The 26869-nt window shown below is 48.1% G+C and overlaps 1 protein-coding gene across 1 annotated transcript in view; it reads left to right on the forward strand.

Moving 5' to 3' along the window:
- The window catches only part of LOC118388083 (NMDA receptor synaptonuclear signaling and neuronal migration factor-like), a 114791-nt gene that overhangs the window by 23174 nt on the left and 64748 nt on the right, over positions 1–26869 (forward strand). Inside the window, exons 2-7 of the mRNA XM_052524740.1 lie at positions 299–360; positions 604–1398; positions 1679–1745; positions 4694–4762; positions 15591–15643; positions 16613–16702. Of these exons, the coding sequence (XP_052380700.1) occupies positions 299–360; positions 604–1398; positions 1679–1745; positions 4694–4762; positions 15591–15643; positions 16613–16702 (1136 nt within the window). The remainder of the gene's footprint in view (positions 1–298; positions 361–603; positions 1399–1678; positions 1746–4693; positions 4763–15590; positions 15644–16612; positions 16703–26869) is intronic.

Here is a 26869-nt window from a genome sequence, read left to right on the forward strand (position 1 = left end):
CTAGTTTTAATGACTCCAATATATATATATATATACAGTTGAAGTCGGAAGTTTACATATACTTAGGTTGGAGTCATTAAAACTTGTTTTTCAACCACTCTCTCTCTCTCTCTCTCTCTCTCTCTCTCTCTCTGAGCCTGCCTGGAGTTGAGAGATAAACAGCTACATTGTAATCTGTGGGTGGCACACACCTATAAAGCAGGCGATTAAGTAAACAAAAACAACAATCTTCTTATCTTTCTCTCTCCCTGTCACTCATGTGTTGACATCAGCGTGTGTCATGTGTGTGTCTCTACAGAGCAGCGCGAGCATTTGGAGAGTACCTGTCCCACACACACCCTGAGAACCAAAACGGATCAGGTCAGCATCCCTCCCTAACTGCCACCGTTTGTTCTCCCTCCATTTTTCTGTTCATTTTCCTCATGTGCTTTTCTCTCTTTTCTTTTGGAACAGCATATTTACTTTATCCTCAAATTGATATGTAAATCACTGATGGAGGACAATGTTCCACTCTCCTATTCTCTGTCCTATCTGCTCTCTATTTCTATTTGTCTTATTCTGTAACTCCTCCATCTCTCTCTCTTCTTCTGCTTCACCTTGCAGCCCATCTCCTGTCTGACACGTTTGTGGGCCCAGACTCTGACTCCCCTGGTGGTGTCCGTCACCACAACAACAACCACCCATACCCCCACAGGGGTTCTCCAGCCCCCCCTGAGTCCAGCCTGGTGAAATCTCCGCTGGGCCACCTCCAGCCCCCACCCCCCTCCATCACCACCACCAAGACCCGCCTGTCTCTGGAGCGCAGCTTCTCAGCCGAAGAGGACCAGCAGAAGTGTGTGGAGTGTGCCCTGCAGCCTGCCCGTGTCTACACCATCACCGGAGATCACAGTATGCTGGGTAGCAACCGGGGAAGCAAGGAGAGCCTGGAGCTGGAAGTGCTGAAGGGGGCGTCGACCCTGGTCCAGCCCTCCACCTCCCCCTCCTCCACCTCCTCCCCCACCCAGCACCACCTTCGCCATGGACACCGTGGCAATACTCATCGCGACGATGGAAGCCATCGTCACGGCAACCCTGTTGCCGGCGGCAGCAGCAGCAATCACCACACCCTGGCTGTTACCGGCGGGGGTGCTGCCCACCATGGTCACCATGGCAGCCACCACCACCTGTCCCAGCAGCCCCTGTCAAGCTCAGTCAGCGCCCACAACATCCGCAGCTGGGGTGAGGGGGGAAAGGGGGGCTCGCGGGAGGACTGCAGCCTCAACATGGCCTTGGACTCTAGCGGGGCTCCATCCCGTAGCCAGGGCTCCCTGGATCTAGAGAGCTCCCGCGAGGCAGGCAAGCAACACAGACTCCTTGAGAGGATGTGGAGTGTGGACCGGATGACTGGGCTGGAGAGAGGTGAGCCGGGGGAGACAGAGAGGGAGAGGCGCTGAAATCCAAAGGGGGTTGTGTGGTGAAGGGGGGGTCGATGTTAGTTGGATTGTGGCGTGGTCTGTATTTCTGACTCTTCGTCTCTCCTCTGCTCTCTCTCCCTGTGTGTCTCCCTCTCTCCCTCTGTGGAGTGGACTGGTGCTGTGCCCTTTGAGGTTTCCTATCGTTGCTATAAAGCTTTTAAAAACATACACACTATGTGGCTGGCTGCTACTGTAACTTCCATTCATTATCTCTCTCGCCACAGAGGACAACAACTGGTACCCAAAAGAAAATATGTTCAGCTTTCAGACTGCTTCTACTACCATGCAGGCGTGAGTACCCAGACCTCACACACATACACAGAAGCAACACACACACACACACACACACACACACACACACACACACACACACACACACACACACACACACACACACACACACACACACACACACACACACACACAACATATAATATTATCAAACAAACATACCACATAGAGGACCAAACAGTTAGACACACACATATATGTCCATAGACTAGTGCACACCCACACACATTCACATACATAATATCTCCCACAACAAGCCACAGTTGTCTACAGTAAGCTAGTTACAGTGAATCAGTGTGACCTTAGGGACAGATGCTTGTGCAGGTGCTAGCCCTGCTAACAACTGAACACCTGTCTCTCTGGGAACACACTGACATCCCAGCTAGCACATTTGGTTCCTTGGAAGTTGTGGGAACGTACATTTTTCATTTCCCATTGGCTCTGGGAACTACGTTTCCTGACTGGTAAAACTGAACGTTTTTTAAACCTTCTGAGAACGGAAGTGAACATTTCACCTGATCTGGGAGTGGAAAATGTTAGAGGGATGTGTTAGAGGGTTTCACTATGGTTCCCTGACAGTTTTCCTGGGAGGTTTTATTAATGTTCTGAGAACATGTTAGCTTATTTTGGATTAATTGTTTTAAACTCCAAGCACAGATAGGACCCACGGAAATTGCAAACACATTTTTTAAATGTTTTATTGTGACACAGTATCAGTGAGTTTGAAACCTATGATCTTCTGTTCTTTACCCTTGGAATTAGTCCACCAGGATGGAGCTAGTAAGGCATCATAAAAAGCTGTTTATTTTAGTCTATTCAAACAGACCCCATTTCAAAGGAAACAAGCCCTCATTAAGAGCAGGTGTGGACAATTAGTGGGCACGGCCAACACACCTGAACACACTTAACAAGATAGAGGATAGAGAGAGTTGTGTTATTTTAACATTACCCATAATGCTTTCTTGTGTTTCTTTATGGAACGTGTTCTTAACGTTCTGAGACCATGACATTAAATAAAACCATGAGGAAACCTACAGACAAACGTTACGCTGATTGTAATCAAAAAACACTCTCTGTTTGGCATAGAGGGACAAGATTAATATGAGACGAAAGGCAAGTTCCTAACACACTAGAGCTCTGTGAGCCGTCCACAGTAATAGGGGCAGACGTTTTGATCAAGAGAGACCTTTAGAAAATATATACATTTTCGATAACACTAAACATACAAATATGTATTTTACAGTTATAAGGAAAGTGAAATCTTATAGTTAGTTGTTTTCTAATTTGATTATACTATATTTAGAAAGCATATAAGTAATTTGAAGCCTTATACAGTTATGTTGGATAGGAAATACATCATCAAATATTTCATATTTTAATCATATTTGTACTGTGTACTTGAGTTTGTATCCTCAAAAGGGACTACATCTCAGCAATGTATTCCAAAATAAACCCAGAAAGGTGAGATTTTAACTTTTCTTGGCGTATGAAGCATTACTACTTATTGTTTATGGGCTTCTCATGATAACTAATTACTTTTGGGGATTATGTAGATTACATTTTAGATTACATTCAGTTACATTTAACTGGTTTTAAATAGAACCCCGAGGAAAGCTGTATGAAACGTCATGCTGAAGTACTGAATTTCCAAAAGAAGAATGTAATTTCTTAACATTCTCTGAACTATTTGAAAACATTCCCAATTTCAAACCAACACATTAACCAAGTTCAAACATGTAACCATGTTTGAGCTTTTAGGAAATGTCCTGTTAAAGTAATGAAATACCTAAAAAATCTAAAAGATCCTTAAATATGCTGAGAATTTTCCAAAGTCAAGCAATTATCCTGCATGTTTCCCAGAATGTTGTGGGAAGGTTGTATGCAAAATAACCATAGGACAACTACGCTCTCACCAAGATCTAAGAAACATATGGTTCTCAGAACATTATGTGCTAGATGGGATGTCACTGGGACTCAACATCCAGAAAAAAGCTAAAATATTCTCTCTCTCTCTCTCTCTCTCTCTCTCTCTCTCTCTCTCTCTCTCTCTCTCTCTCTCTCTCTCTCTCTCTCTCATAATGCTTCCTCTCTCCTTTAATACTCACACACATTGTAATAGTCATGACCTATAGGATGTTAATGTCTTTCTCTCTCTTTCTCTTTCATGCACTTCTTTCTCTGACCCACTGCAGGATATCGTGAGTATCTTTGACCTGTTGAATCTAGCTTCCCTCCCGCTCCTAAACCCCCTTAACCCCATGACCTTTAACCCCATGACCTGTAACCCTTCCCTGGGCTGAGTGTTTCCCTGGGCTGAGTGCTCTACCAACAGTGAAATCATGTCCTAACCCACTACAACCCAGACATAGCCGTTGTAGTTAGCTGAACCCCTATGCAAACCAAACCCATGCCACTGACTGAAACCTTCACTAATCCACTGCAACTGACTGCAACTGAGCCTTTAGCCAACCCCAAAACCAAGCCATGGAAAAGGGCCTCTGTGCGCTGAGCCATCCTGAGCCCTGTCACTGCAGCTAAACTTAGCTCTAATCCACACTGCAAGAAGACCCTGGGACGACTGGCACAGACAGACAGCTAATAACCCAAACCCAGGCGCAAGATGCAGACTGATCTGGCTGCTGCACTGTTCTCCCTCACCTCTGGCTGCTTGATACCGCCAACTAACCCACATGATCAGCTCTTCAGCGAAACCCCAGCTGGCCCTAACTTCTGACGCTAACCTCCTTAACTAACTCAAACAAAGAGCCAGCATCCCAAATCCTCATGATGCAAACCTAGCCGTTACAGCTACATGCCCCAGAGTACTGTGGCTAAACCCTGCCAATACCCCCCGCTTCCCCTCCTCTTCCTCTTGCGCTACATCTCTCACCCCGTGCTAAGCCAGCATTCTCCCTCTCATCCTTTCATTCTGTGCCACGTCCCGGCAGGGCTTTCCGGGGATTTGTGCAGAGAAAGAGGAGAGAAAGGGAGCTGGATTCGGCTGAAGTCATCCAGAGGTACCTACTGTGTTCCTGGCTGGTCAGGGTGTGCTGCTGTGCTCCAGTACTTGCTGACTCTCCCCAGCCATTATCAATAGAATAGATGTAGACTCCCAGGAGGGGTAGAAAATAGCATGAGGCACCATGACGTTATTACTATAAGTGAGAGAAAAAAGTGATGCAGACTCTATGCAATACATTTAAACTCTATATCTGCCATGGTATCCTTTATTTTTCTTAAGCTCACAACCATGTATGTAATGGTGTATATATTTATTTCAAAGTAGATTTGTTTAGGACTACCTAGAAACACTCTGTGTGACCCCGATTTAGCCCACTGCAGTAAAAGCTTAACCCTAATTTGCTCCAGGGGCGTTGAACACATTTCACTCCACCTATCCAGTGTATGTGACAATGAAACATATCTCTCATTTATTCCATTCCAGCCATTACAATGAGCCCATCCTCCTATAGCTCCTCACACCAACCTCCTCTGGTGAGGTTGTACACTAGTATGGAACCTGGCTAGCTCAGCGCTAACGTAGCTAAAAACTCACGATGAGCTTGGCTACTGTATATGAGGCATAGTTAGAGATGCAAATCAGGCTAACTGGACAGGTGACTTTGGGAGTGAACCCATTACCCTGGCAGAGTCCGTCAGATGGGCAGTCAGATGAACGGACAGATGTTTTCCCACAATGCCAGGCTGCTGCAGTAAAAAGTCACTGTGGCACGAAGCTAATTAATGGAGGAGCAACACAACCCCATCCCCTCTGTCTTGACATGAAGAGGTGGAGAGAAAGAGAGAGAGATGGAGAGGAGGAGAGGTAGAGAGAGAGGGAGTAGGAGCAGAGAGGAGACGGGGAAGAGAGGGAGGATACGAGATAGGGAGATTGAGGGAACGTGAGGTGGGAAGAGGAGAGTGGAGAGGTGGGAAAAGAGAGGGAGGACCAGGGTGCATTGGAGCAGCCTTCAGCACACAATACTCCCAATCAGTATATACACAGAGGGAGAGAGAATGAGGGAGAAAAGGATAGATAGCGCCGGAGCAGCATCCGATCGGCCCTCAGCGCGTGAGCAGCATAGAGAGATAGATGAAGGGAGAGGACAGAGGTAGAGAGAGGACAGAGGTAGAGAGAGGACAGAGGTAGAGAGAGGACAGAGGTAGAGAGAGGACAGAGGTGGAGAGAGGTAGAGAGAGGACAGAGGTAGAGAGAGGACAGAGGTAGAGAGAGGACAGAGGTAGAGAGAGGACAGAGGTAGAGAGAGGACAGAGGTAGAGAGAGGACAGAGGTAGAGAGAGGACAGAGGTAGAGAGAGGACAGAGGTAGAGAGAGGACAGAGGTAGAGAGAGGACAGAGGTAGAGAGAGGACAGAGGTAGAGAGAGGACAGAGGTGGAGAGAGGTAGAGAGAGGACAGAGGTAGAGAGAGGACAGAGGTAGAGAGAGGACAGAGATAGAGAGAGGAGAGAGGTAGAGAGAGGACAGAGGTAGAAAGAGGACAGAGGTAGAGAGAGGACAGAGGTAGAGAGAGGACAGAGGTAGAGAGAGGACAGAGGTAGAGAGAGGACAGAGGGAGGAGAGCCGGTGACTCATCCCCAGCTGGCTGAGTGGGCGGAGGGGTGTTTTCTCCTTCTCTTTCATCCTCTCATTAGCCGACGACCTGCTGCATGTCTCTTCTGTGGGCATGCAGAGAAAAAGAGGAGAGCTGGTCTCTGTTCTCCATTCTATCAGCTCACACTCACACCATCCGTCACGCAACGATAGTGATGAGGCTTGCTCTTTTTTAGGGTTTAGGGGTTAGGGAATGTTTGAAAAAGCACTGTTTTAATCACAATATAAAACTAGTCTGATCCCTCTCTCTATCTCTCTCTCTCTCTCATATGTCATCCTCATGTCTCACAATTCTCCACCCATACGCGGTAGCTATGTTTGACCCTGTCTTCATTAGACATGTTGTTGTCCTGGTGAACAATCACAAGGCATTCTGAAGAGATGAAGGGAGGAGAGGAAATGTTTACATATTAGAAATGAGCTATTATATAGAATGAATGGCATGAATAAGGAACGACAGGCTGGCAGTTAAGAGGGGAAAACAGACAGAGCACACAATGATATTGGTTGTTAGTGAAATGTCACTCAAAGCTATGAAGAGGCGTAAACACTTTAAGCTGGTCCATGAAGAAGGCTTCTGTATTTTTCTCTTTGATCTAGGCCAGCTATTCCCCAAACTGGGGTACGCGTCGGGGGTACGCCAAATAAAAATGTGATTAATGTCCTTTTTTTTTTTTTTACAAACATTTTTCTTTTTCTTCACATTTTCAAACAGTCCATTTAGTGAGGCCCGCCTCCATAGAGACACATACCAGAGGGGTACTACACCTGCACACAACACACATTGTTCTGCCTCTACAAACACATCCAATGCCAGCATCAGTAATTCTACATTTGTTGTTTGCCCAGCTAGCATGGACACTGATAGTAGTGAATCTGATACAGCCAAAGAGCCCCCTTACCCAGGGAAAGCACCGAACAACAGACAGGGACGTTGGACCATCGAAATGCCTCAAATATGATGAGAACTACATTGATTTTGGGTTCACTTATATTGGGAGTAGTGCCTTTCCTCAGCCACAGTTTGTTATATGTGTCAGGACCCGGTTACGAACCCAGGTCTCCAGAGTGAGAAACAGTCACTTAACCAACTGAGCCACGAATAGTCGGCAGAACTCAGAAGATGAGGCAGACACAGCAGTACTTGAGACGGTGTATTTAATGAAGGAAAAAGTGAAGTTCTTCAGGAAAACATGTAACTCCACAACCTCAAAAGGAATTCCACAAGAACAAGACAAAAAGGTAAATCCACAAGGTGGAAGGTATAGCACAAAAAAGCCTCAAAAGATACTCAAAAAACAAACAAACAAGAACAAAAAAAAAACAGAATTCCACAAGAGAGTCCACCGGGAACAACAAGAGTTCACAGAGTACTAGGGCTGGGTGCTAACATACAAACACAGAGCACAGAACTGAGGAAAACAAAGGGTTTAAATACAATCAGGGGAAACGAGGCACATGTGCAAATAATAATGGGGATCAAGGGAAAACAAAAGGTCAAAAGGCACAATGGGGGCAACTAGTGACCAAAAACCGGAACAACCCTGGCCAAATCCTGACAGAATCCCCCCCCTAGGAACGGCTCCTGACGTTCCTACCAGCTCTCTCAGGGTGGAGGGCCCTGAACTGACGAATGAGATCAGGGTCCAGTATGTCTTTGGCAGGAACCCAGGAGCGCTCCTCGGGACCGTAGCCTTCCCAGTCCACCAGATACTGCCAGGACCGCTGCACCCGGCGGGAATCCAGTATCCGATGGACGGTATAAGCCGGCTGGCCTCCAATGACACGAGGCGGAGGGGGAGGTCTGTCTGCCGGGACAAGGGGAGAAAAAACAACAGGTTTTAATAAGGAAATGTGAAACGTGGGATTAATCTTAAGGGATCTGGGTAAGTGTAGGCGATAAGAAACTGGGTTAACTCTCCTGGCAACCTTAAAGGGACCAATGTATTTTTGGGACAGCTTGCGAGACTCCACCCGTAGTGGTAAGTCTCTTGTGGAGAGCCAGACTCTCTGGCCCGGGGCGCAGGGTAGGCCCGGGACAGCGACGTCTGTTGGCTTGTTGTTGGTACCTCTGTGAGGAACGCATAAGATTAAGACGGGTCTTCCTCCACATAAGCCGACAGCGTCTGACGAACTTCAAGGCTGAAGGCACTCTGACTTCTGCCTCCTGGTCCGGGAACAATGGAGGGGCATAGCCAAACTGACACTCGTGCGGGGACATACCAGTGGAGGAGGAGCGCAAGGTGTTGTGCGCGTATTCGGCCCAAACAATGAAGGACGACCATGTGGACGGGTTGTTACGAGTCATACATCGGAGGGTGGTTTCCAGCTCTTGATTCATCCTCTGTTTGGCCGTTGGACTCTGGATGGTACCCTGAAGATAGACTGGCAGAAGCCCCCATGAGTTGGAAGAAGGCCTTCCAAAACCTAAAGGCGAACTGGGGACCTCTGTCAGAAACCATATCTTGAGGAATGCCGAAGACTCGAACACATGATTAATTACCAACTCAGCCGTTTCCTTGGCAGAAGGTAACTTAGTCAGAGGGACGAACCTGGCCGCCTTAGAAAACCTGTCGATTATGACTAGGATAGTAGTATTGCCATGGGATGGAGGAAGGCCAGTAATAAAGTCCAACGAGATATGGGACCAGGGTCTGTGGGGAACAGGTAAAGGGTGAAGGAGTCCTTGCGGGCGGAGGTGAGAAGATTTGCCCTGGCAGCACACGGGGCAGGCATTGACGAAAGTGGCAACGTCTTCTCTTATGGTAGGCCACCAGAACTTACGCTGGATGAACTCCAAGGTGCGACCTACGCCCGGGTGACAGGTGAGGCGAGAGGAGTGCCCCCACAGAAGGACCTGAGTCCTCACTGCATTGGGGACAAACAACCGATTTGCAGGACCTCCTTTCGGGTCCGGTTCAATAGCTTGAGCTCGTCTCACGGTATCCTCAAATTGCCACGAGATCGGAGCCACGATCTTAGCAGCAGGAAGGACAGGCATGTCCGTGTCATCTCGAGTGGCAGGAGCGTAGACTCGAGACAGGGCATCCGGTTTGAGATTCTTCGACCCGGGCCGATAGGTGAGGATAAACTGGAATCGATTGAAGAAAAGAGACCATCTAGCTTGTCTAGAGTTCAACCGCTTCGCCTGCTGGATATACTCCAGATTTTTGTGGTCCGTAAGCACTTGAAACGGGTGAGAAGCCCCCTCGAGCTAGTGTCTCCATTCCTTCAATGCCATCTTAACCGCTAGGAGTTCACGATCCCCCACATCGTAGTTCCTCTCAGCCGGGGTAAGCCGGTGTGAGAAGAAAGCGCACGGATGAAGCTTCTTGTCTTCACCCCTCTGAGACAGGACAGCTCCAACACCAACCTCTGAGGCGTCTACCTCCACCACAAACGGTTCATCCGTAGTCGGTAGTATCAGGATGGGAGCAGAGAGGACGCGCTGCTTGAGTCCTTGGAAGGCCGTCTCAGCTTCTCTTCCCCACAAAAACCTTGCATTGCCACCCTTGGTTAAAGCTGAGAGAGGGGCTGCCACCAAGCTGAAGTTCTTGATGAACTTGCGGTAAAAGTTAGTGAAGCCCAGGAAACGGTGAACTTCCTTAACGGATTTGGGGGTGGGCCAATCCGCTACCGCCTCTACCTTCCTGGGGTCCATTTGGACTCGACCGGGTTCCACTACAAATCCCAGGAATTGTACTCGGGATGAATGGAATTCACATTTTTCCGGCTTAACGTACAGATGGCTGTCTAGGAGGCGTTTGAGTACTTGTCTGACATGCTTTGTGTGTTCTTGAAGAGAGCTCGAAAAGATGAGGATGTCATCCAAGTAAACGAACACAAATATGTTAAGCATATCCCTAAGCACATCGTTTATGAGCGCTTGGAACACCGCTGGGGCGTTGGTCAGGCCGAAGGGCATCACCAAGTATTCATAGTGACCAGTAGGCGTGTTGAAAGCGGTCTTCCACTCGTCACCAGGTCTGATCCACACAAGATGATATGCGTTCCGCAGGTCAAGCTTAGTGAAAACAACTGCTTCCTGGAGCAGCTCGAAGGCTGTGGCCATAAGGGGTAGCGGGTAACGGTTACGGACGGTTATGGCATTGAGTCCCCGGTAGTCGATGCAAGGACGTAATCCACCGTCTTTCTTGGCCACAAAGAAAAACCCTGCTCCCACCGGGGAGGTGGATGGACGCATAAGGCCTGCTTCCAGAGCGTCCTTGATGTAGGTATCCATAGCAGCTCGTTCGGGTGGAGATAGGGAAAAGATCCGACCCCTGGGGGGGCAAATGCCCGGAAACAGTTCGATGGGGCAATCATAAGGTCTATGGGGTGGTAGCATGGTGGCCCTCTGTTTGCTAAATACCAGTTTGAGGTCATGGTAACACTCGGGAACTCGGGTCAGGTCGATGGATTCTAAAGACTCGGGAGTAGAACTCGGGGAATTCGGGAAAATACAAGTAGCTTGGCACGTAGGACCCCACTGCTTGATAGTGCCCACAGACCAGTCGATGTGAGGGTTATGGCTGTAAAGCCAGGGGTATCCAAGGACGAGAGGGAACTCGGAACAGGAGAGATCAAATGAAAGTTCATCAATTCCTGGTGTTGTGAAACTGAAAGTCGCAAGGAGGTAGTGACATGAGTGACAAGTCCAGATCCCAAAGGGCTTCCATCCAATGTAGTAACCCTCATGGGGTCACTTAGAGGTTCAGAGGGAACGCCATTCTCCTTCGCCCAGACACCATCCATGAAGTTACCTGCGGCTCCAGAGTCTACCAAGGCTTGAAGGTGAAGCTTGTGGTTGTCCCAGGAAAGGATGACTGGAATGAGCAGACGGGAGTTGGACGGATGGGAGGAGGTTATGTTTCCCGTTACAGTTCCCCCCGGTCTGTACGGGACAGAGCGTTTCCCTGGAGCCCGGGACACGTGGAACGGAAATGGCCCGGTTTGCCACAATATAGACAGCGTCGCTCCTCATCCGGCGGTCTCTCTCAGCCTGGGAGATGCGTCCAATCTGCATGGGTTCCGGTGGAGCCAGCGAGGATAAAGGTGGGGACTCGGAGCTGGGACTGATAGGGGCTAGAGGTCTACGGTTGAGTTCTCTCTCTCTCAGACACTGATCAACGCGTGAGGCCAACTTGATCAGGGACTCGAGATTGTCCGGTGGTTCCCGAGTGGCCAGTTCATCTTGGATAGTGTCGGAAAGGCCTTTCAGAAAGCACACCGTGAGCGCCTCGTTGTTCCAGCCACTCGCTGCTGCCACCGTGCGGAACTGGATGGCATAGTCCGTCACGCTGCGCCAACCTTGGTGGAGAGTCAGGAGCTGTTTGGCTGAGTCAGGACCACTGCTTGGGCCTTGAAACACTCGTTTGAATTCCTCAGCAAAGGCAGAGTAGCTGGCACAGCAGGAATTATGGGCATCCCACACAGCAGTAGCCCAGGCCAGGGCTTTTTCCAACAGCAGGGTGATGATATATGCGATCTTAGACCGGTCGGTGGGGAACGACGAGGGTCAGATATCTGCTTTATGGAAGTCAGCATCTCCGACAGAAGATGAGAATGTCTAGCCATTAAGGCCTCTTGCTGAACCAGGGCGGCTTCGTGGCGTTGGACAGTCTCCTGGTGGTGGGACAGCATGGCAACAAGGTCCTGGGAACTGGCTGCCTCTGGGTTCATTTTTGGCTCTGTGTTTCTGTCAGGACCCGGTTACGAACCCGGGTCTCCGGAGTGAGAAACAGTCACTTAACCAACTGAGCCACGAATAGTCGGCAGAACCCAGAAGATGAGGCAGACACAGCAGTACTTGAGACGGTGTATTTAATGAAGTAAAAAGTGAAGTTCTTCAGGAAAACATGTAACTCCACAACCTCAAAAGGAATTCCACAAGAACAAAGGTAATCCTCCAAGACAAAAAGGTAAATCCACAAGGTGGAAGGTATAGCACAAAAAAGCCTCAAAAGATACTCAAAAAACAAACAAACAAGAACAAAAAAAACAGAATTCCACAAGAGAGTCCACCGGGAACAACAAGAGTTCACAGAGTACTAGGGCTGGATGCTAACATACAAACACAGAGCACAGAACTGAGGAAAACAAAGGGTTTAAATACAATCAGGGGAAACGAGGCACAGGTGCAAATAATAATGGGGATCAAGGGAAAACAAAAGGTCAAAAGGCACAATGGGGGCATCTAGTGACCAAAAACCGGAACAACCCTGGCCAAATCCTGACAATATGTGCAAAAGTACTATCTCACAACTCGATGAAACCTTCACTCTTGCGCAGACAAAACATGCCAATTTGAAAAATAAGCCACAGGAGTTTTTTGAGCGAGAATTAAGATGACTTTCGAGTAGTAAGACATGTATAAAAGCAACAGATACCATTAATAAGAAGGGACTAGAAGCGTCTTATATGGTGAGCTACCAAGTGGCTAGGACAGGTAAGCCCCATTCTATTGTGGAGGACTTAATTCTTCCTGCTGCCGCGGATATGGCTGGGACAAGGCTGAGGGAAAGGCCAACAAAAACTATACAGCAGTGACATGGCAGGACATGTTTGAAACAATTACTGCTTCGCATACAATGATATGGGCAGCAACCATGTAACACTTTTACAACATACAGAAGTGTGCTGGTTATCAAGGAGCAAAGGATTGACACGTTTTTTTGAATTGAGAGATGGGCTTAAAGTTTCCTTTACTGAACATCATTTTCCCTTGTCTGACCGTTTGCATGATGATGAGTTTCTAACACGATTGGCCTGGGTGATGTTTTTTCTCGCCTGAATTATCTGAGTCTAGGATTACAGGGACTCTTTGCAACTATATTCAATGTGTGGGACATAATTGAGGCTATGATTAAGACGTTGGAGCAATTCTCTGTCTGCATTAACAAGGACAACACACAGGTATTTCCATCATTGTATGAAATGAATTTAAGCTTACGGACAATGTCAAATGTGATATTTTGAAGCACCTGAGTGAGTTGGGTGTGCAATTACGCAGGTACTTTCCCGAAGCGCATGACACAAACACTTACCGATATCTGAACAAGAGAGCCTCATCGAAATTTCAACAAGCGGTTCTGTGAAAATTTAATTGAATCAGAAGCCACTTCCAGATTTCTGTATGAGGCTCAAGATTATCCTGCCTTGGCAAATCATGCTGTTAAGACACTGATACCCTTTGCAACCACGTACCTAATGTGAGAGTGGATTCTCGGCCCTCACCAGCATGAAAACTCAAAATACAGGTAATTATTTTAGACTGAGACTTTCTCCAATACAACCGAACATTGCAGAGTTATGAGCATCCTTTCAAGCACACCCTTCTCATTAACCATTGGTGAGTTAGTCACAATTTTCGATGAACAAATAAGGTTTCATATGTAAGATGGCTAAATAAAGAGCAAAATGATTGATTATTATTATATTATTATTTGTGCCCTGGTCCTATAAGAGCTCTTTGTCACTTGCCATGAACCGGGTTGTAACAACAACTCACACTCATTCTTATGTTTATTAAATGTATTGTATTGTACATATATATGGTTATGTAGCATCAGGTACATATATACGGTTATGTAGCATCAGGTACATATATACGGTTATGTAGCATCAGGTACATATATACGGTTATGTAGCAGCAGGTACATATATACGGTTATGTAGCAGCAGGTACATATATACGGTTATGTAGCAGCAGGTACATATATACAGTTATGTAGCAGCAGGTACATATATACAGTTATGTAGCAGCAGGTACATATATACAGTTATGTAGCAGCAGGTACATATATACAGTTATGTAGCAGCAGGTACATATATACGGTTATGTAGCAGCAGGTACATATATACAGTTATGTAGCAGCAGGTACATATTAACCGTTATGTAGCAACAGGTACATATATACCGTTATGTAGCAACAGGTACATATATACGGTTATGTAGCAGCAGGTACATATATACAGTTATGTAGCAGCAGGTACATATTAACCGTTATGTAGCAACAGGTACATATATACGGTTATGTAGCAACAGGTACATATATACGGTTATGTAGCAGCAGGTACATATATACGGTTATGTAGCAACAGGTACATACATATATACCGTTATGTAGCAGCAGGTACATATATACGGTTATGTAGCAGCAGGTACATATATACGGTTATGTAGCAACAGGTACATATATACGGTTATGTAGCAGCAGGTACATATATACGGTTATGTAGCAGCAGGTACATATATACGGTTATGTAGCAACAGGTACATATATACGGTTATGTAGCAGCAGGTACATATATATATACGGTTATGTAGCAACAGGTACATATATACGGTTATGTAGCAGCAGGTACATATATACCGTTATGTAGCAACAGGTACATATATACGGTTATGTAGCAACAGGTACATATATACAGTTATGTAGCAGCAGGTACATATATACCGTTATGTAGCAGCAGTTGAATGGTCCAATGTTACTTAAAACACTCATCTGACAGACCTAAATTATGAAATAATTTCTGAAATCTTTATTTTAAAAAAATGTTGTGCACGTCTCTCTCACACTTTTTATCTTATTGGCTACGTCCCAAATGGCACCCTATTCCCTACATATATACTGCACTACTTTCCACAGTGCTCTGGTCAAAAGAAGTACACTATGTAGGGTGCCATTTGGGGCACATACACTCTCTTTCCCTTATTAACTCACTTCCTCCTCTAAATGATTCTTCCCTTCTTTTCCTCCTCCTCCTCCTCCTCCTCCTCCTCCTCCTCCTCCTCCTCCTCCTCCTCCTCCTCCTCCTCCTCCTCCCTCTCTCCCCATATCCATCTCCTCCTCCTCCTCCTCCTCCTTCTCCCTCTCTCCCCATATCCTTCTCCTCCTCCTCCTCCTCCTTCTCCCTCTCTCCCCATATCCATCTCCTCCTCCTCCTCCTCCTCCTCCTCCTCCTCCCTCTCCCCCATATCCTCCTCCTCCTCCTCCTCCTCCTCCTCCTCCTCCTCCCTCTCTCCCCATCTCCTCTTCCTCCTCCCCCTCCTCCTCCTCCCTCTCTCCCCATCTCCTCCTCCTCCTCCCTCTCTCCCCATCTCCATCTCCTCCACCCCCCCCTCCTCCTCCTCCTCCCTCTCTCCCCATCTCCATCTCCTCCTCCTCCTCCTCCTCCTCCTCCTCCCTCTCTCCCCATCTCCATCTCCTCATGCCCAATCTGCCCACAGGAACTTCCGGAAGCATCTTAGAATGGTGGGCAGCAGGAGAATGAAGGCACAGAGTGAGTCGCAGTGTTACTGTGTGCTGTGTTTTCTCCCAACATGTCCTCTCCCATCAGTGCTTTTGTGTCTTGTTGTCTTTGTGTTTATGCATGGCCCTGTGTGTGATGTGCGCTATCTCTATGTATATTGGTGTGTGGCATGCCGTTGTGCACCGATGAGTGTGTGTGTGTTGGCACACGTTTGATGAACCTACAGTGTGTGTGTTATTGCTGGTGTTGAGGCATAATCGATGCTGGATATGCTAATCGTTAAGCTAATGAATTAAATATCTCCCCAGTCTCTCATTGGTGAGGCTGCATTTGTTGCACCTAGCTAAACTCATCCACCCAGGGATGGTGTGTGTGTGTGTGTGTGTGTGTGTGTGTGTGTGTGTGTGTGTGTGTGTGTGTGTGTGTGTGTGTGTGTGTGTGTGTGTGTGTGTGTGTGTGTGTGTGTGTGTGTGTGTGTGTGTGTGTGTGTGTGTGTGTGTGTGTGTGCGCGTGAGCATACGTGTGCGTACATGCTTGTGTGTGTGTACAATGAACCGTGTGTTGGGTGTTCAGGGTGTATGTGTTCAGGGTGTGTCTGTTCAGGGTGTGTGTGTTAAGGGTGTATGTGTTCAGGGTGTATGTGTTCAGGGTGTGTCTGTTCAGGGTGTGTGTGTTCAGGGTGTGTGTGTTAAGGGTGTATGTGTTCAGGGTGTGTCTGTTCATGGTGTGTATGTTCAGGGTGTGTGTGTTCAGGGTGTGTGTGTTCAGGGTGTGTCTGTTCAGGGTGTGTCTGTTCATGGTGTGTGTGTTCAGGGTGTGTGTGTTCAGGGTGTGTGTGTTCAGGGTGTATGTGTTAAGGGTGTATGTGTTAAGGGTGTATGTGTTCAGGGTGTGTCTGTTCAGGGTGTGTGTGTTCAGGGTGTGTGTGTTCAGGGTGTGTGTGTTCAGGGTGTGTGTATGGTGCATGGGTGTGTGACTTTCTCTCCCCACCTTCACTAGCATTTGCCGAGCGTAGAGCGAAGAGTTTCAACCGCTCCTGGAGTGACCCCACCCCTGTCAAGAATGACTCTTCACATGCCACCAGAGACAGTGAGTCAATACAGTCACACACATTAATAGACACACTCACTAAAACACACACAAACAGGCACAAACATTACTATACACACTTACCACATTTAACTCTGTACCATTTATTCCATTCCAGCCATTCAGGGATGCAAACTAGTCACCTTTCGGCAAAATTCGCCGTTTTGAATCCAAAATAGGTGACCTATGTGATTCATGTAGATCTAATGAGACATTTTTGAAAAGTCTTTCTCTCTTTCTCAACACAGTGGATAAAAGGGGTATGCCAGGTGTACTCTCTGCCTGAAAGAGATCCATTATGCCAACGGGTATCATGCTCTGCTGGCACATTGTAGAACAGATGTCCACAGGCAGAAAGTGTACAATGTAATCATGTGCTGTGTAGCCCAAAGATATTGTTTTTGTTGTGTTGAACTTGACAGTAACACGTATGTGTTAGTGAGGGTGATTGTCATTTTTTAAACTCATTGAACGTTATTTTTGCACACATGTAGCCTTGTGGCCACTATAATAGAGCAAAAATAGAATGCCTGTTTGTTTAATTCTATTTCTACTTACAGATGTTTTTTCCCCATGTGCAATATTTATGTGTGTGGTCACAAGCATTCTATTATAAATGCTGCCATGGCAACAAGTGTTCTATTATAAAGGCTGTCATGGTAACAAGTGTTCTATTATAAAGGCTGTCATTTTAACAAGCGTTCTATTATGAAGGCTGTCATGGTAACAAGCGTTCTATTATAAAGGCTGTCATGGTAACAATAGTTTTATTATAAAGGCTCTCATTTTAACAAGTGTTCTATTATAAAGGCTGTCATGGTAACAATAGTTTTATTATAAAGGCTGTCATGGTAACAAGTGTTCTATTATAAAGGCTGTCATGGTAACAAGCATTCTATTATAAAGGCTGGCATGGAAACAATAGTTTTATTGTAAAGGCTGTCATGGTAACAAGAGTTTTATTATAAAGGCTGTCATGGTAACAAGAGTTTTATTATAAAGGCTGTCATTTGAACAAGTGTTCTATTATGAAGGCTGTCATGGTAACAAGTGTTCTATTATAAAGGCTGTCATGGTAACACGTGTTCGATTATAAAGGCTGTCATGGTAACAAGCGTTCTATTATAAAGGCTGTCATGGTAACAAGCATTCTATTATAAACGCTGTCATGGTAACAAGCGTTCTATTATAAATGCTGTCATGGTAACAAGCATTCTATTTATTTTTTTTTTATTTTTTATTTCACCTTTATTTAACCAGGTAGGCTAGTTGAGAACAAGTTCTCATTTGCAACTGCGACCTGGCCAAGATAAAGCATAGCAGTGTGAACAGACAACACAGAGTTACACATGGAGTAAACAATTAGCAAGTCAATAACACAGTAGAAAAAAAAAAAAAAATGGGCAGTCTATATACAATGTGTGCAAAAGGCATGAGGAGGTAGGCGAATAATACAATTTTGCAGATTAACACTGGAGTGATAAATGATCAGATGGGCATGTACAGGTAGAGATATTGGTGTGCAAAAGAGCAGAAAAGTAAATAAATAAAAACAGTATAAAAACAGTATGGGAATGAGGTAGGTGAAAAGGGTGAGCTATTTACCAATAGACTATGTACAGCTGCAGCGATCGGTTAGCTGCTCGGATAGCTGATGTTTGAAGTTGGTGAGGGAGATAAAAGTCTCCAACTTCAGCGATTTTTGCAATTCGTTCCAGTCACAGGCAGCAGAGTACTGGAACGAAAGGCGGCCAAATGAGGTGTTGGCTTTAGGGATGATCAGTGAGATACACCTGCTGGAGCGCGTGCTACGGATGGGTGTTGCCATCGTGACCAGTGAACTGAGATAAGGCGGAGCTTTACCTAGCATGGACTTGTAGATGACCTGGAGCCAGTGGGTCTGGCGACGAATATGTAGTGAGGGCCAGCCGACTAGAGCATACAAGTCGCAGTGGTGGGTGGTATAAGGTGCTTTAGTGACAAAACGGATGGCACTGTGATAGACTGCATCCAGTTTGCTGAGTAGAGTGTTGGAAGCCATTTTGTAGATGACATCGCCGAAGTCGAGGATCGGTAGGATAGTCAGTTTTACTAGGGTAAGCTTGGCAGCGTGGGTGAAGGAGGCTTTGTTGCGGAATAGAAAGCCGACTCTGGATTTGATTTTTGATTGGAGATGTTTGATGTGAGTCTGGATGGAGAGTTTGCAGTCTAGCCAGACACCTAGGTACTTATAGATGTCCACATATTCAAGGTTGGAACCATCCAGGGTGGTGATGCTAGTCGGGCATGCGGGTGCAGGCAGCGATCGGTTGAAAAGCATGCATTTGGTTTTACTCGCGTTTAAGAGCAGTTGGAGGCCACGGAAGGAGTGCTGTATGGCATTGAAGCTCGTTTGGAGGTTGGATAGCACAGTGTCCAATGACGGGCCGAAAGTATATAGAATGGTGTCGTCTGCGTAGAGGTGGATCAGGGAATCGCCCGCAGCAAGAGCAGCATCATTGATATATACAGAGAAAAGAGTCGGCCCGAGAATTGAACCCTGTGGCACCCCCATAGAGACTGCCAGAGGACCGGACAGCATGCCCTCCGATTTGACACACTGAACTCTGTCTGCAAAGTAATTGGTGAACCAGGCAAGGCAGTCATCCGAAAAACCGAGGCTGTTGAGTCTGCCGATAAGAATTTGGTGATTGACAGAGTCGAAAGCCTTGGCGAGGTCGATGAAGACGGCTGCACAGTACTGTCTTTTATCGATGGCGGTTATGATATCATTTAGTACCTTGAGTGTGGCTGAGGTGCACCCGTGACCGGCTCGGAAACCAGATTGCACAGCGGAGAAGGTACGGTGGGATTCGAGATGGTCAGTGACCTGTTTGTTGACTTGGCTTTCGAAGACCTTAGATAGGCAGGGCAGGATGGATATAGGTCTATAGCAGTTTGGGTCCAGGGTGTCTCCCCCTTTGAAGAGGGGGATGACTGCGGCAGCTTTCAATCCTTGGGGATCTCAGACGATATGAAAGAGAGGTTGAACAGGCTGGTAATAGGGGTTGCGACAATGGCGGCAGATAGTTTCAGAAATAGCGGGTCCAGATTGTCAAGCCCAGCTGATTTGTACGGGTCAAGGTTTTGCAGCTCTTTCAGAACATCTGCTATCTGGATTTGGGTAAAGGAGAACCTGGAGAGGCTTGGGTGAGGAACTACGGGGGCGGAGCTGTTGGCCGAGGTTGGAGTAGCCAGGCGGAAGGCATGGCCAGCCGTTGAGAAGTGCTTATTGAAGTTTTCGATAATCATGGATTTATCGGTGGAGACCGTGTTTCCTAGCCTCAGTGCAGTGGGCAGCTGGGAGGAGGTGCTCTTGTTCTCCATGGACTTCACAGTGTCCCAGAACTTTTTGGAGTTGGAGCTACAGGATGCAAACTTCTGCCTGAAGAAGCTGGCCTTAGCTTTCCTGACTGACTGCGTGTATTGGTTCCTGACTTCCCTGAACAGTTGCATATCACGGGGCTATTCGATGCTATTGCAGTCCGCCACAGGATGTTTTTGTGCTGGTCGAGGGCAGTCAGGTCTGGAGTGAACCAAGGGCTGTATCTGTTCTTGGTTCTGCATTTTTTGAACGGAGCATGCTTATCTAAAATGGTGAGGAAGTTACTTTTAAAGAATGACCAGGCATCCTCAACTGACGGGATGAGGTCAATGTCCTTCCAGGATACACGGGCCAGGTCGATTAGAAAGGCCTGCTCACAGAAGTGTTTTAGGGAGCGTTTGACAGTGATGAGGGGTGGTCGTTTGACTGCGGCTCCGTGGCGGATACAGGCGATGAGGCAGTGATCGCTGAGATCCTGGTTGAAGACAGCAGAGGTATATTTGGAGGGCCAGTTGGTCAGGATGACGTCTATGAGGGTGCCCTTGTTTACAGAGTTAGGGTTGTACCTGGTGGGTTCCTTGATGATTTGCGTGAGATTGAGGGCATCTAGCTTAGATTGTAGGACTGCCGGGGTGTTAAGCATATCCCAGTTTAGGTCACCTAACAGAACAAACTCTGAAGCTAGATGGGGGGCGATCAATTCACAAATGGTGTCCAGGGCGCAGCTGGGAGCTGACGGGGTCGGTAGCAGGCGGCAACAGTGATAGACTTGTTTCTGGAGAGAGTAATTTTCAAAATTAGTAGTTCAAACTGTTTGGGTATGGACCTGGAAAGTATGACATTACTTTGCAGGCTATCTCTGCAGTAGACTGCGACTCCTCCCCCTTTGGCAGTTCTATCTTGACGGAAGATGTTATAGTTGGGTATGGAAATCTCTGAATTTTTGGTGGCCTTCCTGAGCCAGGATTCAGACACGGCAAGGACATCAGGGTTAGCAGAGTGTGCTAAAGCAGTGAGTAAAACAAACTTAGGGGGAGGCTTCTGATGTTGACATGCATAAAACCAAGGCTTTTTCGATCACAGAAGTCAACAAATGAGGGTACCTGGGGGCATGCAGGGCCTGGGTTTACCTCCACATCACCCGCGGAACAGAGAAGGAGTAGTATGAGGGTGCGGCTAAAGGCTATCAAAACTGGTCGCCTAGAGCGTTGGGGGCAGAGGATAAGAGGAGCAGGTTTCTGGGCATGGTAGAATATATTCAGGGCATAATGCGCAGACAGGGGTATGGTGGGGTGCGGGTACAGCGGAGGTAAGCCCAGGCACTGGGTGATGATGAGAGAGGTTGTATCTCTGGACATGCTGGTTGTAATGGGTGAGGTCACCGCATGTGTGGGGGGTGGGACAAAGGAGGTAACAGGGGTATGCAGAGTGGATCTAGGGGCTCCATTGTGAACTAAAACAATGATAACTAACCTGAACAACAGTATACAAGGCATATTGACATTTGGGAGAGACATACAGCGAGGCATACAGTAATCACAGGTGTTGAATTGGGAAAGCTAGCTAAAAACAGTAGGCGAGGCTAATCAGCTAGCACAACAAACAGCAGGTAAAATGGCGTTGACTAGGCAACTGGGCCGACAGATAAACAAACAAGCAGAATGGGGTACCGTGATTAATGGACAGTCCAGCGTGCGTCAGCTATGTAGCCAAGAAATCAGTGTCCAGGGGGCAGCGGTGGATGGGCAGGGAAGCTGGGCTGGCGAGTGTTATCCAGGTTTTTTTTTTTTTTTTTTTTTTTTTTTTTTAAACTAACAATGACTAAATAGCTTGTAGCTAGTTAGCTGGTTAGCGTCTGGAGGTTCTTGAGTGTGTCATAAAAATAAATCAAAATTAAAAGTGATAGCGAATCCGTATCACAGTGGGTGAGGCAGGTTTCCGGAAGGTATAAACAAATAAAAATCAAAGAGAGATAGAAAGTAAATGGGTTCAGAAGTGTTTGGGATGAGGTGAGTCAGATGGTTAGCAGGCCTGTGCTAACAAGCTAACAGTTCGTAGGCCCGGGCTAGACAAGCTAGCCGTTAGCAGGCCGAATAGCAAGTAGGGAGATAGCGAGGGCTAGAGAGCTAACCTTTGGGGGACGTCGCGATGGGGTGAGTCTGTTTATTCCTCTTCTTGCGGTGACATCGACAGACCGGTCGTGGGCCCGGGTAATTGTAGCCCAGGATTATGCTACAGGAGCTCTAGTGCGCTGGGTGAGCTGGAGACACAGCGTTTCAGAAAGCTCGCGGGCCTTGGCCAGCAGATGGGTCTTTGGCGATGTCGCAACGAAAAAGCCTGTTGAAACCACCTCGGACGATTATGTCGGCGGACCAGTCGTGATGGATCGGCGGCGCTCCGTGTCGGCAGTAAAGGGTCCAGGCCAATTGGCAAAAGAGGTATCGTTGGGCCTCTTCGGCTAGTCGGGAGATGGGCTTAGCTCAAGGCTAACTGTAGCTTGTTTTGGGCCAGAGACGTTGGCCAGGAGTTATAAAGGCTGTCATGGTAACACGCTTTCTATTATAAAGGCTGTCATGGTAACAAGCGTTCTATTATAAAGGCTGTCATGGTAACAAGCATTATATTATAAAGGCTGTCATGGTAACAAGCGTTCTATTATAATTGCTGTCATGGTAACAAGCATTCTATTATAAAGGCTGTCATGGTAACAGGCGTTCTATTATAAATGCTGTCATGGTAACAAGCGTTCTATTATAAAGGCTGTCATGGTAACAAGCGTTCTATTATAAAGGCTGTCATGGTAACCAGCGTTCTATTATAATTGCTGTCATGGTAACAAGCATTCTATTATAAAGGCTGTCATGGTAACCAGCGTTCTATTATAATTGCTGTCATGGTAACAAGCATTCTATTATAAAGGCTGTCATGGTAACAGGCGTTCTATTATAAATGCTGTCATGGCTAACTGTAATATTAGTGGGTTTTGCAAGATTTGAGTGTAGTAAAGTCTAGGCAACAATTAACATTGGATTGCTTTCTTTAATTATTTTTTTTTAGGTTGACATCAACCACTTTTTATTTTACACACAGACTTATCATATAGATCATATTCTTTGTTGTTTAATTAGTTTAAACCTGCATTTCCTCCAAGCAGCGATTTATTGCATGTTTCAGTGCAACAAAAAAAAGTGTCACCTTTTTGGACTCTCAGCAGTTTGCATCCCTGGCCATGACAATGAGCCCATCCTCCTTTAGCTCCTCCCACCAGCCTCCACTGATACACACACACACACTCACATACAGGCACAGACACAGACAAACACACTTATACACTCACACACAAGTACAAGTATGCTGAAACATTTATGGTAAAATACACACACACACAAATCGGCTGTCCCTGCTGTTGACTCTGACCCTGTCTGTCTGTCTCCTTCTGACCGTGGGTATGTCTCCAAATTTGTGATGCTCTCTCTCTTTCTCTGTGAGTATTTGCTCTCTTTCTCTGTGAGTATTTGTCTCAAATGGTCTGGTAGTGTGTGAAGCGTCGGTCTGGGAGTGTGTGAAGCGCAGGTCTGGGAGTGTGTGAAGCGCAGGTCTGGGAGTGTGTGAAGCGCAGGTCTGGGAGTGTGTGAAGCGCAGGTCTGGGAGTGTGTGAAGCGCAGGTCTGGGAGTGTGTGAAGCGCAGGTCTGGGAGTGTGTGAAGCGCAGGTCTGGGAGTGTGTGAAGCGCCGGTCTGGGAGTGTGTGAAGCGCCGGTCTGGGAGTGTGTGAAGCGCAGGTCTGGGAGTGTGTGAAGCGCCGGTCTGGGAGTGTGTGAAGCGCAGGTCTGGGAGTGTGTGAAGCGCCGGTCTGGGAGTGTGTGAAGCGCCGGTCTGGGAGTGTGTGAAGCGCAGGTCTGGGAGTGTGTGAAGCGCAGGTCTGGGAGTGTGTGAAGCGCAGGTCTGGGAGTGTGTGAAGCGCAGGTCTGGGAGTGTGTGAAGCGCCGGTCTGGGAGTGTGTGAAGCGCCGGTCTGGGAGTGTGTGAAGCGCCGGTCTGGGAGTGTGTGAAGCGCAGGTCTGGGAGTGTGTGAAGCGCAGGTCTGGGAGTGTGTGAAGCGCAGGTCTGGGAGTGTGTGAAGCGCAGGTCTGGGAGTGTGTGAAGCGCCGGTCTGGGAGTGTGTGAAGCGCCGGTCTGGGAGTGTGTGAAGCGCAGTTTTGGGAGTGTGTGAAGCGCAGGTCTGGGAGTGTGTGAAGCGCAGGTCTGGGAGTGTGTGAAGCGCCGGTCTGGGAGTGTGTGAAGCGCAGGTCTGGGAGTGTGTGAAGCGCAGGTCTGGGAGTGTGTGAAGCGCAGGTCTGGGAGTGTGTGAAGCGCCAGTTTGGGAGTGTGTGAAGCGCCGGTCTGGGAGTGTGTGAAGCGCAGGTCTGGGAGTGTGTGAAGCGCAGGTCTGGGAGTGTGTGAAGCGCAGGTCTGGGAGTGTGTGAAGCGCAGGTCTGGGAGTGTGTGAAGCGCCGGTCTGGGAGTGTGTGAAGCGCCGGTCTGGGAGTGTGTGAAGCGCAGGTCTGGGAGTGTGTGAAGCGTCGGCCTGGGAGTGTGTGAAGCGCAGGTCTGGGAGTGTGTGAAGCGCAGGTCTGGGAGTGTGTGAAGCGTCGGTCTGGGAGTGTGTGAAGCGTCGGTCTGGGAGTGTGTGAAGCGTCGGTCTGGGAGTGTGTGAAGCGCCGGTCTGGGAGTGTGTGAAGCGTCGGTCTGGGAGTGTGTGAAGCGTCGGTCTGGGAGTGTGTGAAGCGTCGGTCTGGGAGTGTGTGAAGCGCCGGTCTGGGAGTGTGTGAAGCGTCGGTCTGGGAGTGTGTGAAGCGTCGGCCTGGGAGTGTGTGAAGCGCCGGTCTGGGAGTGTGTGAAGCGTCGGTCTGGGAGTGTGTGAAGCGCCGGTCTGGGAGTGTGTGAAGCGCCGGTCTGGGAGTGTGTGAAGCGTCGGCCTGGGAGTGTGTGAAGCGAAGCGCAGGTCTGGGAGTGTGTGAAGCGCCGGTCTGGGAGTGTGTGAAGCGAAGCGCAGGTCTGGGAGTGTGTGAAGCGTCGGTCTGGGAGTGTGTGAAGCGTCGGTCTGGGAGTGTGTGAAGCGAAGCGCAGGTCTGGGAGTGTGTGAAGCGTCGGTCTGGGAGTGTGTGAAGCGAAGCGCAGGTCTGGGAGTGTGTGAAGCGTCGGTCTGGGAGTGTGTGAAGCGTCGGTCTGGGAGTGTGTGAAGCGAAGCGCAGGTCTGGGAGTGTGTGAAGCGTCGGTCTGGGAGTGTGTGAAGCGAAGCGCAGGTCTGGGAGTGTGTGAAGCGTCGGCCTGGGAGTGTGTGAAGCGAAGCGCAGGTCTGGGAGTGTGTGAAGCGTCGGTCTGGGAGTGTGTGAAGCGAAGCGCAGGTCTGGGAGTGTGTGAAGCGTCGGTCTGGGAGTGTGTGAAGCGTCGGTCTGGGAGTGTGTGAAGCGAAGCGCAGGTCTGGGAGTGTGTGAAGCGTCGGTCTGGGAGTGTGTGAAGCGAAGCGCACGTCTGGGAGTGTGTGAAGCGTCGGTCTGGGAGTGTGTGAAGCGTCGGTCTGGGAGTGTGTGAAGCGAAGCGCAGGTCTGGGAGTGTGTGAAGCGTCGGTCTGGGAGTGTGTGAAGCGAAGCGCAGGTCTGGGAGTGTGTGAAGCGTCGGCCTGGGAGTGTGTGAAGCGAAGCGCAGGTCTGGGAGTGTGTGAAGCGTCGGTCTGGGAGTGTGTGTGTATAAGCACTGTATGTTTATATGTCTGCATGTCTTTTTCTCTGTAGTCTCTTGAATGTTTTTCAATGTTTGTGTGTTTGTTTCTGTTTTTCCATCTCCTTTGTGCCTCTGTGTCTCACACAGTCTGATGATAGAGGTTACTGTTTATGACATTGAAATGGCACCAGGTATATTTGTGTCTTGAAACGTTTTTCTTCTCTGACAGCCCAGTGTTTTTTTCCTAATGATTGGCACAAGCTGTTGATCTACCCTGTCACCTTTCCCATTCTCTTTTTACCTCTGCTTTCCTCTTTGACTTGACTATTTTCCTTAATTTTTTTCTGCTTCCACCTATTCCTCTGTATGGTTGTTATCCTCTGTCACTTCACCTCTGTCTTTCTTTGTCCCCCACTGTCACTTTATACTACCATCTCTCTCCCTGCCACTCTCTCACTCCCTCCATCTGCTTTCTCTCTCCCTGCCACTCTCTCTCTCTCCCTCCATCTGCCTTTCTCTCTCCCTGCCACTCTCTCTCTCCCCTCCATCTGCTTTCTCTCTCCCTGCCACTCTCTCTCTCCCTCCATCTGCTTTCTCTCTCCCTGCCACTCTCTCTCTCTCCTCCATCTGCCTTTCTCTCTCCCTGCCACTCTCTCTCACTCCCTCCATCTGCTTTCTCTCTCCCTGCCACTCTCTCTCTCCCTCCATCTGCCTTTCTCTCTCCCTGCCACTCTCTCTCTCTCCCTCCATCTGCTTTCTCTCTCCCTGCCACTCTCTCTCTCTCCCTCCATCTGCTTTCTCTCTCCCTGCCACTCTCTCTCTCTCCCTCCATCTGCTTTCTCTCTCCCTGCCACTCTCTCTCTCCCTCCATCTGCCTTTCTCTCTCCCTGCCACTCTCTCTCTCCCTCCATCTGCTTTCTCTCTCCCTGCCACTCTCTCTCTCCCTCCATCTGCTTTCTCTCTCCCTGCCACTCTCTCTCACTCCCTCCATCTGCTTTCTCTCTCCCTGCCACTCTCTCTCTCTCCCTCCATCTGCTTTCTCTCTCCCTGCCACTCTCTCTCTCTCCCTCCATCTGCTTTCTCTCTCCCTGCCACTCTCTCTC

Source organism: Oncorhynchus keta, chromosome 9 (assembly GCF_023373465.1).
Source record: "Oncorhynchus keta strain PuntledgeMale-10-30-2019 chromosome 9, Oket_V2, whole genome shotgun sequence".
Taxonomy (NCBI): Eukaryota; Metazoa; Chordata; class Actinopteri; order Salmoniformes; family Salmonidae; genus Oncorhynchus; species Oncorhynchus keta.